Below are 20,377 nucleotides of genomic sequence, written 5' to 3'. Positions count from 1 at the left end.
CCCATCAAACCCCTTACTGATACACGGCCTTGACGTACTCCGAGTCCGAGTTCATCTGGGCGTTGACCAGCCGTCCCATGGCAGTTTCTGAAAACGGACAAACCCATCAATCATCATCCAACTCAACTCAACAAGTCTCAACCCATACCGCAGACAATATCCAGCGCGCACAGCGTCACGTACGGGAAGCAGTTGAAGCCCTCCCGGTTGCCGAGTTCCCGTTCGAGGCGTTGCACCAACACCGCGCTCTGCTCCTGGAAGATGTCAACAAAGTCGTCCAGGATCTTGAAGTGGAAGGCCGGGGTGAGGATCTTGCGGCGCGGGTGCCACTTGCGGCCCTGGCTGGTGAGCAGGCCGGTGCCGAGCCAGGGCTTGAGGAACTCGTAGTCGTGGCTCTTCTCGATGTGCTTCGGGCTGCTGAGAATGGGCTGGAAAAAGGAGGGAAACGGTCATGTTAACGATTTCTTTATTTTGCTTGGGTCTTGAATATAGGTTATTTTGATCAATGATTTTTCTTATCTAAATTTGTTTTTCTTGTGTTATTCTTCTTTTATTTGAAGGTTCTAATATTTTTTAGTACATTTATGTCATTCAATTCTTAAACCTTTAATTACTGTTATTTTTCTGTTATACATTTTATTTTTTTTTAAACACATTTGGAATTCGGTAATAATCTAAGAATTCAAATATTCAAAAGCTTGAACATTTTAAAATTATAAATTTCTGAAGATTATAGATAGGTAGATAGATTCTAAAAATCTCAAATGCTATTCTAAAATTTCTGAAATGTAATATTTTTATACTTTATAATTGTAGAATTCAATATTACGAAACAGTCAAGTTCCATTTTTTTTATTTTAAGCAATCTAAAACTTATTCTAAAATCCAAAGATTTTATAACTTCAGAATTCAAACATTTTTAAATCCTTAATTTTGGATTTTTTTAAATTTCAGATTTTCTAATTTTTTGGCATTTTATAATTCCAGAATTTTAGGATCTTTAAATCGTTCGGAAACTTTAGAAATCTAAAATTTGAAATATAAAACTCGAAAATCCATAGAATTCAAAATCTCAAAAATTCAATATTTTAGAATTTTTAAGTTTTTGAATTATAAAAATTTTAGAATATTTAATAATTTTTAAAATTTTGAATTTTGAATTTTGAATTTCTTATAATTTTGAAATATAAATAGTTTCAGGATTCGAAAGTTTTTTTTTAGTTTTGTATTTTAGAATTCAAAATTGTATAGCTTATGAATTTTTAAATTTTATGGTTTTCGATTTTAAAATCTTTGAATTGCTGATTTTTTAATTTTAGAGATTTCAAAATTGTAGACTTTTAAATGCTTGAATTTAAATATTTTTTTATAATTTTGAAGTTTTAGAATTTGATTTTGAAATTTTATGTATTTTGTAGAAATAGTCTAACCTCCAGGGTTGTTAAAATATCAAAATATCAGCTCTCAGCAACTACAATTATCTCGCCTGAATATTCATGCCTCAAATACAACTGCTCTTCTCTCTTCATTGAAACTCTCAGCGCCGAACATAGCCGAACACGTTTTGGTGTTTACCCACTCGCGATTGACATTTTCCTTTTCTCTCTCATTCTCGCTTCCACGAACATCCTACCGCAACAGCGTTTAACCACAAAAGCCGCCACAAAACCAATTTTGCAAACGCAGTTTGAAGGGGCGTCATGCGTGGTCGGCTCCTAATCGCCATCTCGCGTTCTCTCATTGCAGTTTTTGGAAAGATTGAGAGACTCAGCGGTGAGAGCGCACAGTCGAGGAAAAGGGAAGGAGTGATAGAGAGAGAATGGCATCGCTGGGAATCACGAGACACAAGAAGAGAGATCTCACAAGCTATAGTGACGGCCGCTATACTCTCGGATATTTTTGGTGCAGAGATAATCTATTGATAGCTTTTCTATCACTCTTTTGCAACACTGCTAACCTCTAATTTTTTTCTTACAAACAAAGTGAGTCTTTCCATTCTTCATCATGAGCATTTCTTTCAAATTAATTACATAACTTCCAAACTATATTTTTTTAGAGTATGTTCATTCTATAATTTTTGTTATGTTATTTTCAAAGTTTCCAAACGATTTAAAGATCCTAAAATTCTGGAATTATAAAATGCAAAAATAAAAAAAAACTGAAATTTAAGAAATTCTAAAATTAAGGATTTAAAAATGTTTGAATTCTGGAGTTATAAAATCTTTGGATTTTTGAATAAGTTTTAGATTGGTAAAAATTAAAAAAAAATGGAACTTGACTGTTTCGTAATTTTTGAATTCTACAATTATGAAGTATAAAAATATTACAACTAAAAAAAAATAGAATAGCATTCGAGATTTTTAGAATCTGTCGATCTATTTAAAATCTATAGAAATATATAATTTTAATAGATGAAATAGAAGTAAAATTAACTGAATTTACTGTTTTCAGTTAATTTTACATTTATTTTCACACCTGTTTTTTGCTGTTTTTCAACATTTTTGCATTTAGGTTTCTTTGTTTTTTGTAAACAATATTTTCAAAATCTGATGACATTTGGTCAAAAACTTGCAATATGAAGAATGCAAGTAAGCATTTTTCTGAAAATTCGGACAATTTTTTCGTATTTTTGATTTGGATGAAACATCAGGTTTATTGTTCCAAAGACCACAAAAAACATTTTGATTTATTTATTCGCCTTCAAACAATTTTGGCAGCAATCCATACAAAAGCCTTCAAAACATTAAAAAAACTGAATCTTGAGAACGGATTTTCTGATTGATTTGGTGTCTTGGGCAAAATTGTAGATATTTTAAAATTCAATTTTTCTCTAAAAAATTGCAAAATTACAATTTTTAAACCAATTTTGAAAATTTTCGTTTTTTAGATTTGAATTTGCAATCGAAAAGTACTTTACAGATTTTTTGATAAAGGGCTTTGTTTTCAAGATATAGCCACTGAAAGTTTGATTTTAGCGAAATATATGCAGTTTTTCAATTTTTTAAAAATAGTGACCATGAGTGACCATTTCCAAAAATATTTTTTTTTGAAAAGTTCGGAAAATTTGCTATAAAATTGTCTATGAGACATTGCACATTGGACCTCGGTTTGCTGAGATAGAGGCGCTTTAAGAAAAAGAAACACGGAAATTGAAGTTTTCCTAATCTTTCCAAAACAATTCACCATTTTCTAATGACCATATCTCAGCAAATAATGGTCCGATTTTCAATTTTAAGACATGAAAAATTCGTGAAATTTTCCGATCTTTTCGAAAAAAATATTTTGAGATTTTTTAAATCAAGATTACCATTTTAAATGGGCGTAATATTCAATGTTTGGCCCTTTTTAAATGTCAGTCTTGATTTAAAAAAATTTCGATTATTTTTTTCGAATCGATCGCAAAATTTCACGAATATTTCATGTATTAACATTAAAAATCGGACCATTATTTGCTGAGATATCGTCATTTGAAAATGATGAATTGTTTTGGTGAGATTAAGAAAACTTCAATTTTCGTGTTTCTTTTTCTTAAAGCGGCTCTATCTCAGCAACCCGAGGTCCAATCTTCAATGTCTCTTAAACAATTTTATAGCAAATTTTCCGAACTTTTCAAAAAAAAATATTTTTAGAAATGGTCACTCGTGGCCACCATTTTTAAAAATTGAAAAACTGCAAATATTTCGCTAAAATCAAACTTTCGGTGGCTATATCTTGAAAACGGAGCCCTTAATCAAAAAATCTGTAAAGTACTTTTCGATTGCAAATTCAATTTGGCATTAAAAAATTATGTTAAACTTGTTTTTGCATGAAACTTCGTTTTTTTTCCAAAAATCACTGTTTTTTTTCAAAAATTCATAACTCGGCGACAGATTTTTTGACCATGTTTCTCTATGGCTCAAAAGTTGCGAATTTTTGTCCCCTAAAACATATCAAAAAATCTCGAAAATCAAAAAATACGTATTTTGGGAAATTGAGTTGATTACAAAATCTGCATTTTTTTTCCGTGTACCTATTTTTTCTCAAAAGTCCTCAACAATACCTACACCTTTGCCGAAGACACCAAATTGATCAGAAAATTCACTCAAAGTTTACAGCTGTTTGAATATTTACACACCATTTTTGTATGGACAGCAGCCAAAGTTGTATGGAGACTTGTATGGATGAACCAATCACACAAAATTGTTTATTTGGTCATAGGGAAGGCCCCCACAAAGTTTGAGCCAAATCAAAAAATACAAATAAAATCCATTTCCGGTTTTGGTAGAGAATTGCTGCACTGCCGTTTTACGGCGATATGATGTGGGTCTCGTGGCGCAGGGGTAGCGGCTTCGGCTGCCGATCCCGACGATGCTATGAGACGCGGGTTCGATTCCCGCCTTATCCACTGAGCTTCTATCGGATGGTGAAGTAAAACGTCGGTCCCGGTTTCTCCTGTCTCGTCAGAGGCGCTGGAGCAGAAATCCCACGTTAGAGGAAGGCCATGCCCCGGGGGGCGTAGTGCCAATAGTTTCGTTTCGTTTCGATGTATACGCCATTTTGGACATTTTCAATTTTATTGTACAGTCTGATGAAAAATCTTTAAAGCTAGGGGAACAGCATCTAATTCCAGCGTGCCTCTAATGTTGGCAGGTCAGAACTTTGACATTCAATTAAAGCTTATTAAAAGCGTTTTCAACTGAAATCGAGTGATAAATAGCTCAATAAGAAGTGAGAAAGCAAGTTTTTATCAAAAGTTTTGCAAAATTTGTTGTTTAAATAGTGAAAATCAGCTAATTGGATGGAGTTAGGAGCGAGTGCTTAACCTGCCAAACATACGAGAATTTCCCCTACCTCCTGACGAAAGAATTTTTCAAAAAGCTGCTCTGGGGCCCATTTTATTAAGCAAACAAACAATGATGTATACGCCAATTTTACTCATCATGATGTATGTATACATTGAGAATTGATAGAAGTCAAATTCAATACTGTTTGAATGTTGATTTGAGGTTTTGGAACCAAATCAAGACTGGGAATATTTTATTACATTATTTCGATTTAATTCTTAAGAGGACGTCCATTAGGCATCATCCATAAAGTACGTCACGTGCTGAGGGAAGAGGGGTAAATTTTGGCTGATTTTAATGTGACGTACTTAATGGATGACACCTTATCCACATCCACGTAAACACTTTTTTGAAAATTCTAGACCCACCCACCTCCCTTGCTGACAATTTTTTATGCAAAAAATGTGTTTATGGAGCATAGACAATCGCTAAGGGAGCGTTCTTTTATTACGTAACGCAAAATATCGGATTTTTAGACCCACCTCGTAACAAAATTTCCATACAAATTTTAAAAATTTTGTATGGAGCGTAACACGGCCTCCAACCCCCCTCCCCCCAACTGCGTCACGTAATAAAAGAACGCTCCATAATACCTTCCCCCCCCCTCCCTTTAAGTATCCACGTGGACAATGCATTACGGGATCCACTAAGCTATCAAAATAGCTGGCACAAAAAATAAAGCCAGCTTTGATCGCTTTGATCGAGCAATGTATACATACATCATTGGGCAGGAAAAGTAGTGATTTTTTATTGCTATTTTTTCGGCCAAATGATGTTTGTGGTAAAATCGTAGAGAATAGGAAAAAACAAGAAATTTTGTAGGGGTAACATTTTTATTGTACTTTTTAACAGTTTCTACAGAGCAGACCTCAAATTAGTCATTTCAAAAAAATGAACAAAAACAGAAAATCGTGTCTACAGCAAAATTACCTCAATGGCGTATACATCATATCGCCGTAAAACGGCAGTGCTCTACTGCGTTGTATTTACTGCAGAATGATGATGTGAACAAATCGAATTTCTTCTAATCTACAGTGAAGGAAGCATCAGAATTTTTTTTGTCAAATGTTGGTGTCGTAATTGAAATCAACTTAAATTTCTGTCATAAATGTGAGCTCCAACCTTTTCCGCGTGACTTAAGGGTCACCTCCGGGGGACTCTGTCTCAACTCTCAACTTCGACGCTTGAAGCAATCCGACATGCAACCACACCGGACATCCCGTGCAATGCACTGTTCAATCGTTCACTCAAGAAGATCATTGCCGTAGGTCCTCGCAAGCGATCCACACAATTTTGAAAGTAACCAAACCAGATGTTGGGTGCCTTTATTTAAGTGACGGCAACAACGACGAGTACAAAACGAATGCAATTGGTTATGTTTGCATAAATGTCTTATATTCAAAAAAAATAGCAAGTAAATTTGTTACTCCTCATAAGGCTACGTGTTAAGATTTCGCGAAAATGCAAATGGGACTCTTATGCAACCATGCTTTTAATAGTAGTAACCACAGTTTGGGTAGGTCAGTAAAGAAGCTCGCTTCCCAAAACGAGTTGGTTTGCTTACCATTGTGGAATTTTCAAGTCGGGTACCTACTCAGTAAACGCAGAGGTAATTGAACTTTTTGAAGTTGAGCGGATCGCTAAGCTGAGCCTATAGTGATGTTTGGATCATGAAGGTCAGACGCGGTTTGCTCTTGAAAATTGATCATCGGGAGTTTTTTTTCTGTTGTAAGTTGAGGTTATGTAAGTTAAGGTGCAAATCGACGCGGAACGCTTGAATTTGATGTTTGTCACGTCCACGTCTAGCGTCTCAGGAAATGAAATGATCACCAGGGCAATGGTCGACTCAGGGTCTATTAGCATAGTGATACTAATCCAATTAAGTTCCAAACACTTCCTATTTAAGTTTTTGTTGTTTTTTTTCAATTTTTTTACTATGATTTACTAATGATTGACCATTAATTTACTAACTTCGAATTTTGCATCTCCTTTGGTATTTGAGATTCGAACCTTCTAGTTGTAACTGTATCTTTCTTTGAGTTAAAACCTGTTCGAAATAAAAACGAACAAGAAGAGGAAACGAAGTATTTTTTTCAAATGCAAATTTAAACATTTTGCAAATCTGCCAAATTTTTGCGACACAAATTCGCTGTGTCATCTGCGAAAAATTTAAATACTGGTTTATTAAGCTGTATAGCATCACCACAAGCTGTTGCCTAAAGTCGCGTTTGAAATTGAGTGGACGTTGGAATTAGTTTATTTTGGCCTGATCTCCTGAGGCGTCACGTCGAAGCAGGCAAGTTGCTTTTTCACGCCATCGTCACTAATCGAACTGGAATTGGATTTTTGAGTTTTCCTTCTCTAAATCGATTTTTTGACGGTGGTTCAAGGTGGTTCGCTTGGTCACGTAGGCATTTTTTTTTTTGTTTGAATTGGATTGATTTCAAATTTTAATGCTCATTAAATGTCATTTTGAGATTTTTTTTTGTATTAGATATCTACTCTAGATTTCTGTTTTAGATATATATTCATTGTTTAAAAAATACTTCATAGTCGTTTGGCAAGTTCCTGTAGGATTTCTCGACTTTGGTCACCAAACCAGTTTTGCAGTCAAACCACTCCAGAATGTTCCAGAACAATAAAATGCAGCAAAGAACTTCAATGCTTTCCTACCTCAACAGCGGCGGCCTTTGAGATCATCACGTACGGCATCGGACCGTTCCAGGCTCGGCTAAAACCCTGCTGACGACCGTACAGCTTGCGGATTGAGATGATGCGGTTGAAGATTTCTAAAAAATAAGAAAAAAGATGTTTTTTTTAGCAAAAAATATTAAAATAAATTGAATTTGAAGTGTTTTTTTTTTACAGTTTTAGCAAAGAATTATTTGTTTGTGTGGTATGAATAAAGTTTTATATTATTTTTTACTATTTCTCTTAAGGGCTAAGAGAATCAGCTGGGAGTTTTTTTATCGGTAAAATTGAAATATCTCGAAAACGATACATCTAGCAAAACATTGTAATAGGGCCGAAGCCGAAGTGTAAACAAAGAGTCTATCCTGCTCGTTCCTAATGTAAACATCAACTGACGTGAGCAGGATAGACTCTTTGTTTACACTTCGGCTTCGGTCCTATTACAATGTTTTGCTTGACATTTTCTCAACGAACCGACCCGACATTTTGTAGCGAACATTCTTACGCACCTACTGGTTAAATATGAGCTTGATTGGTTAAGTCTAGCCTGACTGGTTATCTTATTAGTAAAAACTACTAAAAATCCTTAAAAATGTCTTATTTTCCTCCCAACTTTTTTAAGAAATGAAAGCCTTTTTGAAAAATCTAAGCTCGTCAGTTTGTAGTTGAGACAATTACCTGCAATTTGATATGTATAAAGTCATACTTTAAAAGTAAAATCATTAAGTGGTTATCTTTTTCCCAAAAACTATCTAAAACATAAACAAATTCGCGCAGATTTCTACTCTTTCATTTAGTCTCGAGCTCGCGTGCTGACAGTTCGTTAGCAGTGATGCCAGAATATTTTCTTTATATTTTTCAAAGACGTTTTAAAACACTACAATTTTTTATGTATTTAGAAATTTCAGGTAGGTTTTTTTCTGAAGCTGCAGTTAGTTAGTGGTTGATCTACAGTCTGTTGCAAAGTTCTAGGACATCTACCAACTCTACGGAGTTCAGGTTTGAAGGTCAGCCTGATCAATGACTATGAAGTTGGAACATCTTCAGGTAGCTTCAGTGATTTACACTGGGTAACGTGCTTTTTGAGCCAAACTGAGTTAACAACGTTATTTTATTCAGCTCACAATGCTTCACCTTTTGACCGTCACAGATTCCCAAAATCCGATTTCAATCCTGGGATATTCAATAAAAAACCGACAAAATTTCGTGCATTGTTGTCACTTTTCATATGAAAAAAAAAATCAATCTCGTTATGCACACCCTGAAAATTGATGAAAATGGTCGCACTGGTCAAAGGGATTTCAGGCCAGAACGCGTTTGACACACCTACACGCCCGACTACTGCGAACATTTTGTGTAATTATAACTCGGGACCTCGGCCAATGATGATCAAACCAATGATCAAACAATGAAAACGTGTTTGTTATTGTTTACAGTGATTTTTGTTTATTCAAGGTCAAACATTAAAACGCGTTTTTTTTCTCGGAACGTCAAAAAGCGACGTCTGACAAGATAGCACGGCAGCATCGATATGACAAGAAGGCACGTCGGCAATGCTTTGTTTGTCTAGACACGTGCGAGAAACTTGTTTGGAAGGGGCGAGCCAAACTCAGACCACACATTTTTACATAAATTTCGATACATATTGTGGCGGGTAGGGCCATGAACAGGTCATTTACATATTCCGAGCGTAGCAAGCTGTGCAGATTTGGACCAATTTTGGCTGAAGGTCAGCGAAAGGAATTTGAATGTTGAGAATACATTTTCAATAAAAGGTATAAACAATCGTATAAAGTTCCATTCTTGGGTTATGGCCTATCTACAATCACTTAGCTTAGAACATCTAAGTAAAGTAGTTACTTAGGAAAGTCTGCAACTTACGTTCGTCATCCACAATCAACTTAGAAAACTTGCTGGGCTGATATACGTTGCTATGCAGTTGTTTGTTTACCTTTGATATGGAAACGTCAACTTACCGTAGATTTTGAAATTTTCCAAACCAAACGTCAGTTTCTAATTTGATTACTTTTCCATTGTAGAAACTCAGATTCATTTCCATTGATTCAAATTCCTAAGCTAAGTGAAATTTTCTAAGCTAAGTGATTGTAGATAGGCCATTAGGTTTTTGCAAATTTCACTTTACGTAGGATTTGAAGGGTGAGCAAACGGTGTAACCCAGAAAGAAACGTCAGAGCTGGAGGCAGGTCTGGGATGTACCTGCGATTAACTCCAAAGTGGAACAAAAAACTAATGACAGTGTTCCCTCTAAGTTACTCTGTAATGCTAGCCGTGATGCATTTTATTATATGTAACAGCAATTCCTCACGAAAGCCGTATGTTTTATTTGAAAAATGTCCGATTGAGTTAAAAATTTTAGTCAGGGTTCCTTAGCTAAAATAAATAGACCCGACCATTAGGGTCACACACGCCGCGTTAGGGTGGTCCAAAATATGGTAATTTTCGAAAAACAACATTTTAAAAAAATGTTACTCCGCTCCATTTCAATCGGTTTTAGGTCTCTTGGACGCAATTGAAAGGTAATTTATTGGGCTTTTAGATAAAAATTGCTTGGAGTCATCTAGCCTTATATTTGAAACGGTTGTATGAAAACTTAAAATGCATCAGTTTTGAAGTTCTCAGGACCAAAGAGCCGATATTTGAAAATATTTTTAAACGGGAAAAACCCAAACCGTGATAGGGGAAATATAGCCTTTCCAATCAAACACCTATCTTCGTCATATGGAGAGTTTGGTGCTCGATCAATGCTCCAAAAATACTATTTTGGACTTACCAGCAACAGCACCGCCTCGAGTAAGCACGCAAATGTATGTCGCTTACAGGCCAAAAAGATCAAATTTAAAGCACTTTTGATCATAATTTCTATTTTGCGCGACCATTTCTCATCATTTTGTTGGCACACACATCCACATGCAAAATGAGAGCTTAACTACTTAACGAAAGTCGCCATCAATTTCTTTTCATTTGCGCTAACGTTTTCGAAGCGCTTAAGATATGAAATTGCTTCCAGCTACTGGCAACATGTTCTTTTGCACATTAGCTAGTAACTTACTTGAAAAATAATCCCAAAACATGTAAATAATTGGCAAGGGCCATAAAAACAACAAACGCGCCCAGTCTTTTGACGTTTGACTTTTGTCGACCCATTCCAATCGAAGGCTGAAGAAAACCGAGCGAGCAGCGAAGGCAAATAAAGAACAAAAAGTGATGCCAGGAAATATTCTCTTTAAATGCTACTGTTAGTGAATGTTCGCTTAAAATTTCATAAATTTTGGCAGCACTAAAAAGCGCTGGACGCACGCCCAATGCACTCTACTGATTAGAATACATTTGGGGAATATTTTTTTAAAATGCTTGTAAAAGGAATAGAATAATTTTTAGTAAAAGTGAAAATAAACAGAAATGTTCACAAAAAGTTGCTCTACTCGTTGGTGTTCTTGGTTTTAGTAAATTTCAAGGAACACTCCAGATTTTCCAGCATCATTCAAACACGACCGCTTATTAGGCCTAAAATGGGTTTATTTCCCCTAATATTATTTTTTTTGCGTCATTCAATTACGAAAATGTGAGTAATATTGAATGTAAGTCTTGTTTTCAAAAGTTTTTTTTTCTGAAGAGATACATTTTTCATCATTTAAAATTGGGCCGTGAATTACTGAGATATTGGCATTAGAAAATCTGAGTATGTTTGGATGGGAACTAACTTCTTTTTGTTTCTTTTTCTTTTATTCACTGTATTTCAGTAACCAGTGGCCCAATCTCCAATGTCTCTTAGGCAATTTTATAGAAAATTTCCTGAGCTTTTAGAAAAAAATATTTTCAGGAACAGTCATAGACACTATTTGAAAAAAAAAACGAATAAACAATGCACTTTATCAAAAAATCTGTAAAGTACTTTTTCATTGTAACTAATTTTACATTAAAACTGAAGTCGCAAATCTTTTTTGACTTAAATTTGCATTTTTTGCTAAAAATAAAACATTTTTTGTTCAAAACCATTGAAATAGGTGGCAATGTTTTCGTTCAACCTTCATTATGGCTCAAAAGCAGCGGTTTTTTGTTTTTTTTTTATCAATTTTATCACTAAATTTTACCATTACTTGCTAACAAGTCAAAACATTTTTGATATCTTAAATATATTGTTGAACAATAGCTAATAAAGTCCCAACTAAAACCAAATAAACCAGTTGCCCATAAAACCAAACAAACGTTTATTGCCCCAAAGTTTGCCACGGCTCACTTAACCTAACCACACTTGTTGTGGCTCCGGTGGCGCCGACAATCATTACCCGCTAACTCCGTTTTTATGAATGAAATTGCGCCTCTTCTTCACCTGCCATAACCACCCGTTAAGTGGACAGGTGTGAAATTACCCCCCGGACCTTATAAACTTGCACGCGCAAGTACGAGTGCAGTTTAACGAGCTTTCATTGCGACCTTGACTTTCGGGTTCCTCGCTTCGCGCTCAAGTCACTGAGATTAAGGTGTGGTTTTGTAGGTTATGATCGAGTTTTTTTTTTGTAGGTTATGCTTTTACTTTCGTTTCTTTGTTATTTGGGTGAGTTGAACGGACCTCGTTGGTGTGTGTGCATCAGATTATATAACTTTGATTGTTGAAGGTTTGAGGTTTTATGGAAGCTTGAACTAAATTAGTGTCTACTGAAAGTAGTTTTTTTTTGTTCGAATCTTCGAGTTGATTGATTGAAAGCAGACTTCTGAAGTGAATCTAGACGCAGTTCGAACCTTTTCGGACTACATTTTACGACTTTTGCACAACTTTTACCCGCTGGAGACTTGATCCGGCGTTAGGCGACGAACCCATCGCGGAAAGTTTGAATCGCCAAAAAAACTCGTTTAATTTCAAGGTTGGTCGTTCCACGCGCCGATCGGTGATGGGAAATCTTTGCGTCAAAAGTTTCGTTCGATGCCTTGGTGACCTAACCGCTTCGGCGTAACCCAATTCGGCTTAGTGAGTGTAACTAAGCGTGAGCAGCTAGCCGCGGGCTACGCGAAAGAAGGGGGGGTTGGGAAATGTGTTCGCAAAGCCGAAATGACAATGGAAAAGCACAACAAAATAGAAGACAAAAATGACCAAATGACGTTTCTTAACCTGGGTTGCAATGTTATTTTTCTTCTTCTCAATGTTTGAGGTTATGTGTCATCTGCGGATGTTTGGATAGTTCACAACATCTCAAGCTCAAAAAGTTTGGACCAGTTCAAATACCTCTGAACTCCATCACAAGTTGAGGTGTGAATCGTGTGAGAAAATATGGAGCTCGTTTTTTTTTGGCTGGGCAAATTTCATTGACATTAAATATTTAATGGGATGTGGTAGAAAAACAAACTGTACGGTAGCTGAACGAGTTAAAAATCGCGATTTGAGTGACCTTGACTTTGGTTTCTCGAGTGCTGGAGGATGATCTGATAAAAGTTGTCAACTGCTTTTTATTGTTACCAGATTTTGCTGATTTTACTGAGGAAAGACGGTAAAATGACCTGTAAATTAACTCTTGTGACGTTATTTATTAAATCTGAGTTAAGTTATTTCAAATTTGAAGAAAAAATGAAGTTCTGGCAACACTGTCTAATGTGATCTATAGGGGAGAGTGGGGAGACTTGATCCCCTTTTTTGTATCGCACATAACTCTGTCAATTTCTCACAAAACTATGAACTTTTTACATGAATTGAAAGCTTAAACATTCAACTATGTTTGGCTGATAAGGGTATTTCATCAGATAAACTCTTCGAATAATGCCAAGCGTTTTAAAAAAATATTTTAAACCGGCATTTTCAAAATGTTGGGGGTAATTTGATCCCCCTTTCAACATTTTGAAGAAATCTTAAGCAAAATGTTTCTTATTCATCCAAACTTTTAATTTTCTATAAGTTACAGCAATTTCACATTAAACATGTACGTTTGTGTTCAAAATATAACAAGTTTAGCATGCAAAATATTTAAAAACTTAAAATTTTCTTTTTTAGACAAAAAATGAGCATGTTTACAAAAGCTGGTAATTTTTGTTTACAGACTTTTGAAAAATGGTTCAAACTGCAGTAAGTTATGTACAACTATACTAAAGGAAACTATGTACGAAAACCCAGCCCAATTATTTAATCTTGAGGCTGATTCCAGTGACTGTAAAAATGCAGGGATCAAGTCTCCCTAAACGCACTTTTTTAAACAATTGTTTGTAAAAATAGCATGACGATAAATTTAACGTCACATGCTTAAGGGTTTTGGAGTTGATATGTTTATCAAACAATTCATGTAAAATGAATATTTTTTTGAATAATTTTCGAGTGTTTTCTATACTTATCAAAACAAAGAAAAAAGATCTCATGGATGTTTTTTGCAGCACTTTTTAGAAAAACTAACTTAATCCACCTATGTGGCTGGAGCCAGGGGTGTGTTTGATGGGCTTGAGCTAGGTAGATGCGCATTTGGCTGAGGGCGCCTACAGTGCATACATGATTTTTAGGGCGCTGCCAGTCACTAACTGATATGGGAGGCGCTTATAGTGAAAACGTATTTTTAAACTTAATAATAAAACAAAATCCTAAAGTACCTAATCATAAACAAAGCGTAGATTAAATTAACAATTAAAATAATTGTATGGTAAATTTACCTATTTTAACAAAGTAGTACTTATACTTAATACTTTTTGCATTAATTTTATTTTTTGGTACGATTTCTGCTGATAATTTTTTTCTGTGATTTTGAATCAATATTATTAGAAATTAAAAAATGTCTTGTCGCAAAAAGAACGATACACGCCTGTGAATCCGTTGCCGAAACCGCAAGGTTTAAGTGGCTAGATTATAAGGTCTTACGTAGATTCCACAAAATCAGAAATAAAAGTTACTTTATTTGTTTGATTTTTTTTTCATACAAAAATGTGCGCACCTTCCCGCAAATTTATTTTAGGAAAACATAACAAAAAGAATTTCAAAAATTCTTTAACAATTAGTAAGGTAATTCACTTGGCTAAACACTTGCTAGAAAGTTTCAAATATTTAGAGAACCTCTAGGTTTGTAAACATTATTTAGTAAACTTCAAATATAAGATCAAAACAGACAAACAGTGACTTTTGCCCTTAACTTACACAAACTTCACTTTATTTATGAAAATTCATAAAATTGACTCTAAACCTAGTCGTAAACCCTTTCTTTGTCCCGTCTTACTCGATAATGGAAATGCCCATCACCCAATGTGGACAAATAAAAAAAATTTGTCTGCAGCGTGGAAAAACGCAACCCATTGCAATGAAACAATAGAATCTTTTAGTTAATTAAAATTTTTAATGTCGCACCTATCATAAAAAGATAACTCTATCTACACATAATTAAATTTGATCCATTTTGGAATTGATAATAAAAACTGACTCTCGCGTATTCAATCCAGAATTATATATTAACATGGTATCCACGGTAAGTTTCGGAGAACAAATCTTAGATAAAAGAGAGATGTAACTTTTTGAATATTTTTTTATTGATTTTAAGAGCGAGTTTTTCACCAATGTGTAACAGGTCGTATCGAGGTGCTCCGATTTGGATGAAACTTTCAGCGTTTGTTTGTCTATACATGAGATGAACTCATGCCAAATATGAGCCCTCTACGACAAAGGGAAGTGGGGTAAAACGGGCTCTGAAGTTTGAGGTCAAAAAAACATAAAAAATCTTAAAATTGCTCGCATTTCCGTAAAACTTCATCAATTCCAACTCTCTTAGATGCATTCGAAAGGTCTTTTGAAGCACTTCAAAATGTGCCATAGACATCCAGGATTGGTTTGAAATTTTCTCTTAGCTTTTGCAAATAACTGTCAAAAATATTTTTTTTTAAAACCTTAATATCTTTTTCCAACAGCCTCCAACACCCATACTCCCATAGGTCAAAAGATAGGTAATTTCATGGACTATAAGCCTACGGTATCAACTTTTTGGCCAATCGCAGTTTTTCTCATAGTTTTTCGATTTTTCTACAACAAACATTTTACAACGTTAGTTTTTGCCCTGTAGGCCTCCATAGCGGCACTTTTTTGTCTCAATTTTGTCATATTCGGAATCCTCGGACAATTTCACGTAAATTAGAAGTATTGGAGTTGTAAATTTGATTGGAAAAATTGCCATTTAGAATGAATTAAAATATTTTTTAACAATTTGCTGGATTAGGGGTAAAACAGGTTTTCGCCTACTTGATACAGCATGTGACGTATTGATCATAGGGTAAATAAAATCTATTTCTTTTTTCAAAAATGTTTTATTTAAATATTTTTTAAATCAAAATTACAATTCCAATACTTCTAACTTACGTGAAATTGTCCGAGGATTCCGAATATAACAAAATTGAGACCAAAAAGTGCCGCTATGGAGGCATACAGGGCAAAAACTAACGTTGTAAAATGTTTGTTGTAGAAAAATCGAAAAACTATGAGAAAAACTGCGATTGGCCAAAAAGTTGATACCGTAGGCTTATAGTCCATGAAATTACCTATCTTTTGACCTATGGGAGTATGGGTGTTGGAGGATGTTGGAAAAAGATATTAAGGCTTTAAAAAAAAATATTTTTGACAGTAATTTGCAAAAGCTAAGAGAAAAAGTCAAACCAATCCTGGATGTCTATGGCACATTTTGAAGTGCTTCAAAAGACCTTTCGAATGCATCTAAGAGAGTTGGAATTGATGAAGTTTTACGGAAATGCGAGGTAACAGATTCCCAAAAAAGTGTCCACGTGGTTTATGGATGGTCCCAACTTGAAAATAACATATAAAAAAAATCAGTTATCCGAAAAACCCAATTACTTAATAAGGAAAGAAGGCAGAATTCCTAAAATAAAGGAATTTCGTACTTTTTATTTATTTCAAAAAATTCAAAAAATCAAAATCAAATTATTTGCTCTACAGCATTGCCTTGGCGTTCTCGATTACGTGATTCCTACTCGAAACTAGGTGTCCGAAGGCTTGATTGTTGAGGCAATTGCAATCCTCTTTTTACACCTAAGCTTCCATCCACCCCGGGATTCGAACGTACGACCTTTGGATTGTTAGTCCAACTGCCTACCAGCGACTCCACCGAGACAGGACCCAGGGAGACGACTCCTACACCTGGACTGAGCTAACGACCTAACCTTTTTTTTTAGGTTAGTCCGGGGCCAATATTCACTTCCCGTCCGACGGAAGGCGTGATCAGACAAATCTCGTCTCGAAAAATGCCACAGAGACCGTCTGGGATCGAACCCAGGCCGACTGGGTGAGAAGCAATTATTTTGACTATTTTGAACTTTATCTTTGCAATCAAAACGGAGAAAACAGATTGACTAGCTCTCAATAGAATAATCTGATGCGATTTAGTGTTACCTAAAGCGTCCAATTTCCCGGGGTTACAAAATTCCCGGGAAACGGGAAATTTTAAATTTATCCAAAATTGTTCTTATATTGGTTCTGGTTCTGGTTAATATTCTTCAACAAAATTGTATAAAATAGCAACTTAAATGATCAAAATATGTGCGAGGGTCAATTAATGCTTTAACTGCTTGCAAAAACATTTTAAAGAAAATATATTGATATTCAAAATTTATAGGCTATTTCTAAATTTATTAGTATTTTTTTTTTGCAGTGTTTTTTTCCAATCACAGTCTTTGGACAGCGAGTAAAATGAATACATGCTTCAAAACCATAACATTGCTATTGAACATGGCTCTGTGAACAGAATAATATTGAGACGACGTGGAAACGAAAATAAAAAAATAATGAAGAAAATATGGATTTGTTGGCAAATCTTTTTTCTTGAACAAATCTTACTTCTTTGAGCTCATGAATAAACAGATAAGCATTGAATTCACCTTTAAAATCAGCTTTTTCACTTGAAATATATTTTTTATAAAATCACCTTCTATATAATACGAAGTAGTTTTTTTTAATGATTCAGCTTAATAAATGACTTCGTCTTAAAGAATTTTCATAGCAATTAAAGTAGTTTAGTTCATATTAAACCTCTTACGCGCTTGTTAGCTCAAGTTATTTTTTATTAATATTAAACTGTTAAAACTTTTTAACAAATTTACCAAATTCTTTTTGAATAACTTTCTCTGAGACATCAATTGATATTTTTTCAATTTTCATCCAATTTGGCCATGGTAAACAAAATCGCAAAAAAAAACATAATTTGATCTTGACAGAACAGGATACCTAAGTTTCAAATGATATAACAACAATTTTCGTTTAAAAAACTAACCAGAATTATGATAGTAAATTTTCATTTCATAATATCGTAATTTTTGTTGCTCAACGAATAAACAAGATCCCAGTTGTGAAAGCTTCTGGAACGAATATTTTTTTAAATATTCATATTTTCATATGAAATTTTCAGGCGAACTGAATGGGTTTAAGAACAATAAATTAAAATGAATAATATTAAATTGAGTTTTTTCATAACTATTTTTTTTGTAAATTGAAAAAAATGTGCCAAAAAGTTAGGAAAATGTATACTTTCGCTTGAGTTTCGGGAAGTTACGGGAAATATTTTTTCCGGGAATTCTCGGGATTTTTTTCCCACGACGGGAAATTGGACGCTCTAGTATTACCTGAAATTATGAAATTATATTATGCGCAATTATCGTTACTTTTAACAGCATTGCTTTATTGAGACGAGAAATTGATATCAAAATTTTATCTAATTTCTTTAACATCATATTTATTTATGAGCATTCAAAATGTCTCAGTTACCGCTTCCTATTGTGTAACTAAGCGAAATTCGCATATCTCAGCTAGTAACGAACAAATACTGATATTTTATTATGAGAACTTGTTCCGAAAATTGTTCTTAGAGATCTAATTGATAAAGTCTAGATTATACAAAGTGGAATCAAATTAGATAATTTAGAAAAATATGTGCATTTGCATAGATTATGTATATGTATTAGGATGTAACAAAAAAGACTTTTTGGCAGGCATTCAGAGGTTTGTTCTGGTGGGCATACTGAGCTCGAATCCCTAATATGAGCTTGATTGGACGTAACAGAAGCTGGCGCTTTGCATTTGAATTTTAAATGGGATTTAACCCGTAAATAAGATTTTTTCAAAAATGTATTTTTTTAGGCACTTCGGCCACTGAAGCGTTTATTTTCAACATCACTGGCGTGTAGGCCAGATCCTTGCACATCTTTTGGTATAAAAAACATTGACATTTGGAGCACCCTGGAGCTCGGTACAGACCTTTAAAGTTTGGCATTTTTTCAAAAATCGGTCCCAGCAAAATCAAATGGTGTCTCGGACGCCGCGACGTATATCTTTTTTACGAATCAGTGGCCAAAGAGCCTATTGTTTCTATCAATTTTCAGTGACTTTCATAAGAAACATTTGATAAGATCGTTATAAAATTCTATCACTTCGAACAAAGCCTTAACCAGAAGCGAAGATCTCTCTCATCAAAAAAGAAAACAGCAATTAAAAAATAATATTAATGGTACTGATTTCAGAAGAATTCTTTTTTTCAAAGCTTCGGGGTAAATGTTCCGAAAAACTCTACCCGTCAAAAGTCAACCTCTGTTAGAGGATAAAAAGAGTAAGTCAGCCTACACAAGTCCTCTGTTGGAAACATGTTAACACAGCGATGCATAAGGTTTGCATGCCCTGTGAGGCTGTTGCTGCGAAGTGGTATAACAAAACGCATTACGCAAATGAATGACGAATTAGATTTTGCGCACTTCCAAACAAATAAAAAATAAATCAATGCGCTTGTACTTTTAAAACGAGCTAAAAAATATTAACCAGTTCGGAGTCTGGATTCACCTAAAGGGAAGACTTACTCCTTCAATCTGAGAAAGTCATTTGAAATCATTGGTCCAAATTTGATACATTTTGGTGAGCGAGTCGGCTTCTCTCGCTTTTGGGAAAACATATAGTTGCGTGCGCACAACAACCGAAAATCATTGAGTCAAATAAAAAAAAAACTTATGCATCGCAAGAGTGACAAAGCTAAATTTAAATAAAGCAAACACCAAACCATCGCGCAGCGATCGCGCATCGACTTAGCGACTTTGCGACTTTGCGACTAACTGCGACAGCACTACACTGGAACACTGAAATGTTTGGTTGACTTTCCAGAAAGAGTGCATATGACTTGAAAAAAAGAAAAGGGCGCTTCAAAATTGAGCCAAGAAATTGGTGAAACTTGGTGCCAACCCTTTTATGGTCAAAAATATCGTTTAACTTGAATATTTTTCATTAAAAAATTTAATAAATTTAAACAAACAGCTAAGTAGATGTCATCTACTCAAATCTACCCATAAGCACACCCCTGTTCAATTTTTTTTCAGCCATAAGGGCGCCTCCAGTCAAATTTTCAAATTAAGAATTTCAATACAATTTTTTAAGTCGTAGGGGCGCCTCCAGTCAAATTTTCATATTGAGAATTTCAATACAACTTTTTAAGTCGTAGGGGCGCCTCCAGTCAAATTTTCATATTGAGAATTTCAATACAATTTTTTAAGTCGTAGGGGCGCCTCCAGTCAAATTTTCATATTGAGAATTTCAATACAACTTTTTAAGTCGTAGGGGCGCCTCCAGTCAAATTTTCATATTGAGAATTTCAATACAATTTTTTAAGTCGTAGGGGCGCCTCCAGTCAAATTTTTATATTGAGAATTTTAATACAATTTTTTAAATCCTAGGGGCGCCTTCAGACAAACCTCATTTAAAAAATATCGCTCCTCGACTTGGCGACTTTGCGACTAACTGCGACAGCACTACACTGGATCACTGAAATGTTTGGTTGACTTTCCAGAAAGAGTGCATATGACTTGAAAAAAAGAAAAGGGCGCTTCAAAATTGAGCCAAGAAATTGGTG

The 20,377-nt window shown here is 34.7% G+C and overlaps 1 protein-coding gene across 1 annotated transcript in view; it reads right to left on the bottom strand.

Moving 5' to 3' along the window:
* Window positions 1-20,377, bottom strand: part of LOC120415636 (cytochrome P450 4c3) — a 39,948-nt gene that overhangs the window by 1,736 nt on the left and 17,835 nt on the right. Inside the window, exons 2-4 of the mRNA XM_039577235.2 lie at window positions 7,497-7,612; window positions 149-428; window positions 18-87 (exon numbers count right to left, since the gene is read on the bottom strand). Coding sequence (XP_039433169.1) covers window positions 18-87; window positions 149-428; window positions 7,497-7,612 — 466 coding nt within the window. The remainder of the gene's footprint in view (window positions 1-17; window positions 88-148; window positions 429-7,496; window positions 7,613-20,377) is intronic.

Source organism: Culex pipiens, chromosome 1, assembly GCF_016801865.2.
Source record: "Culex pipiens pallens isolate TS chromosome 1, TS_CPP_V2, whole genome shotgun sequence".
NCBI lineage: Eukaryota > Metazoa > Arthropoda > Insecta > Diptera > Culicidae > Culex > Culex pipiens.
Note: the sequence above shows the minus strand (reverse complement) of the source record. Positions and strands in the feature narration are given on the sequence as shown.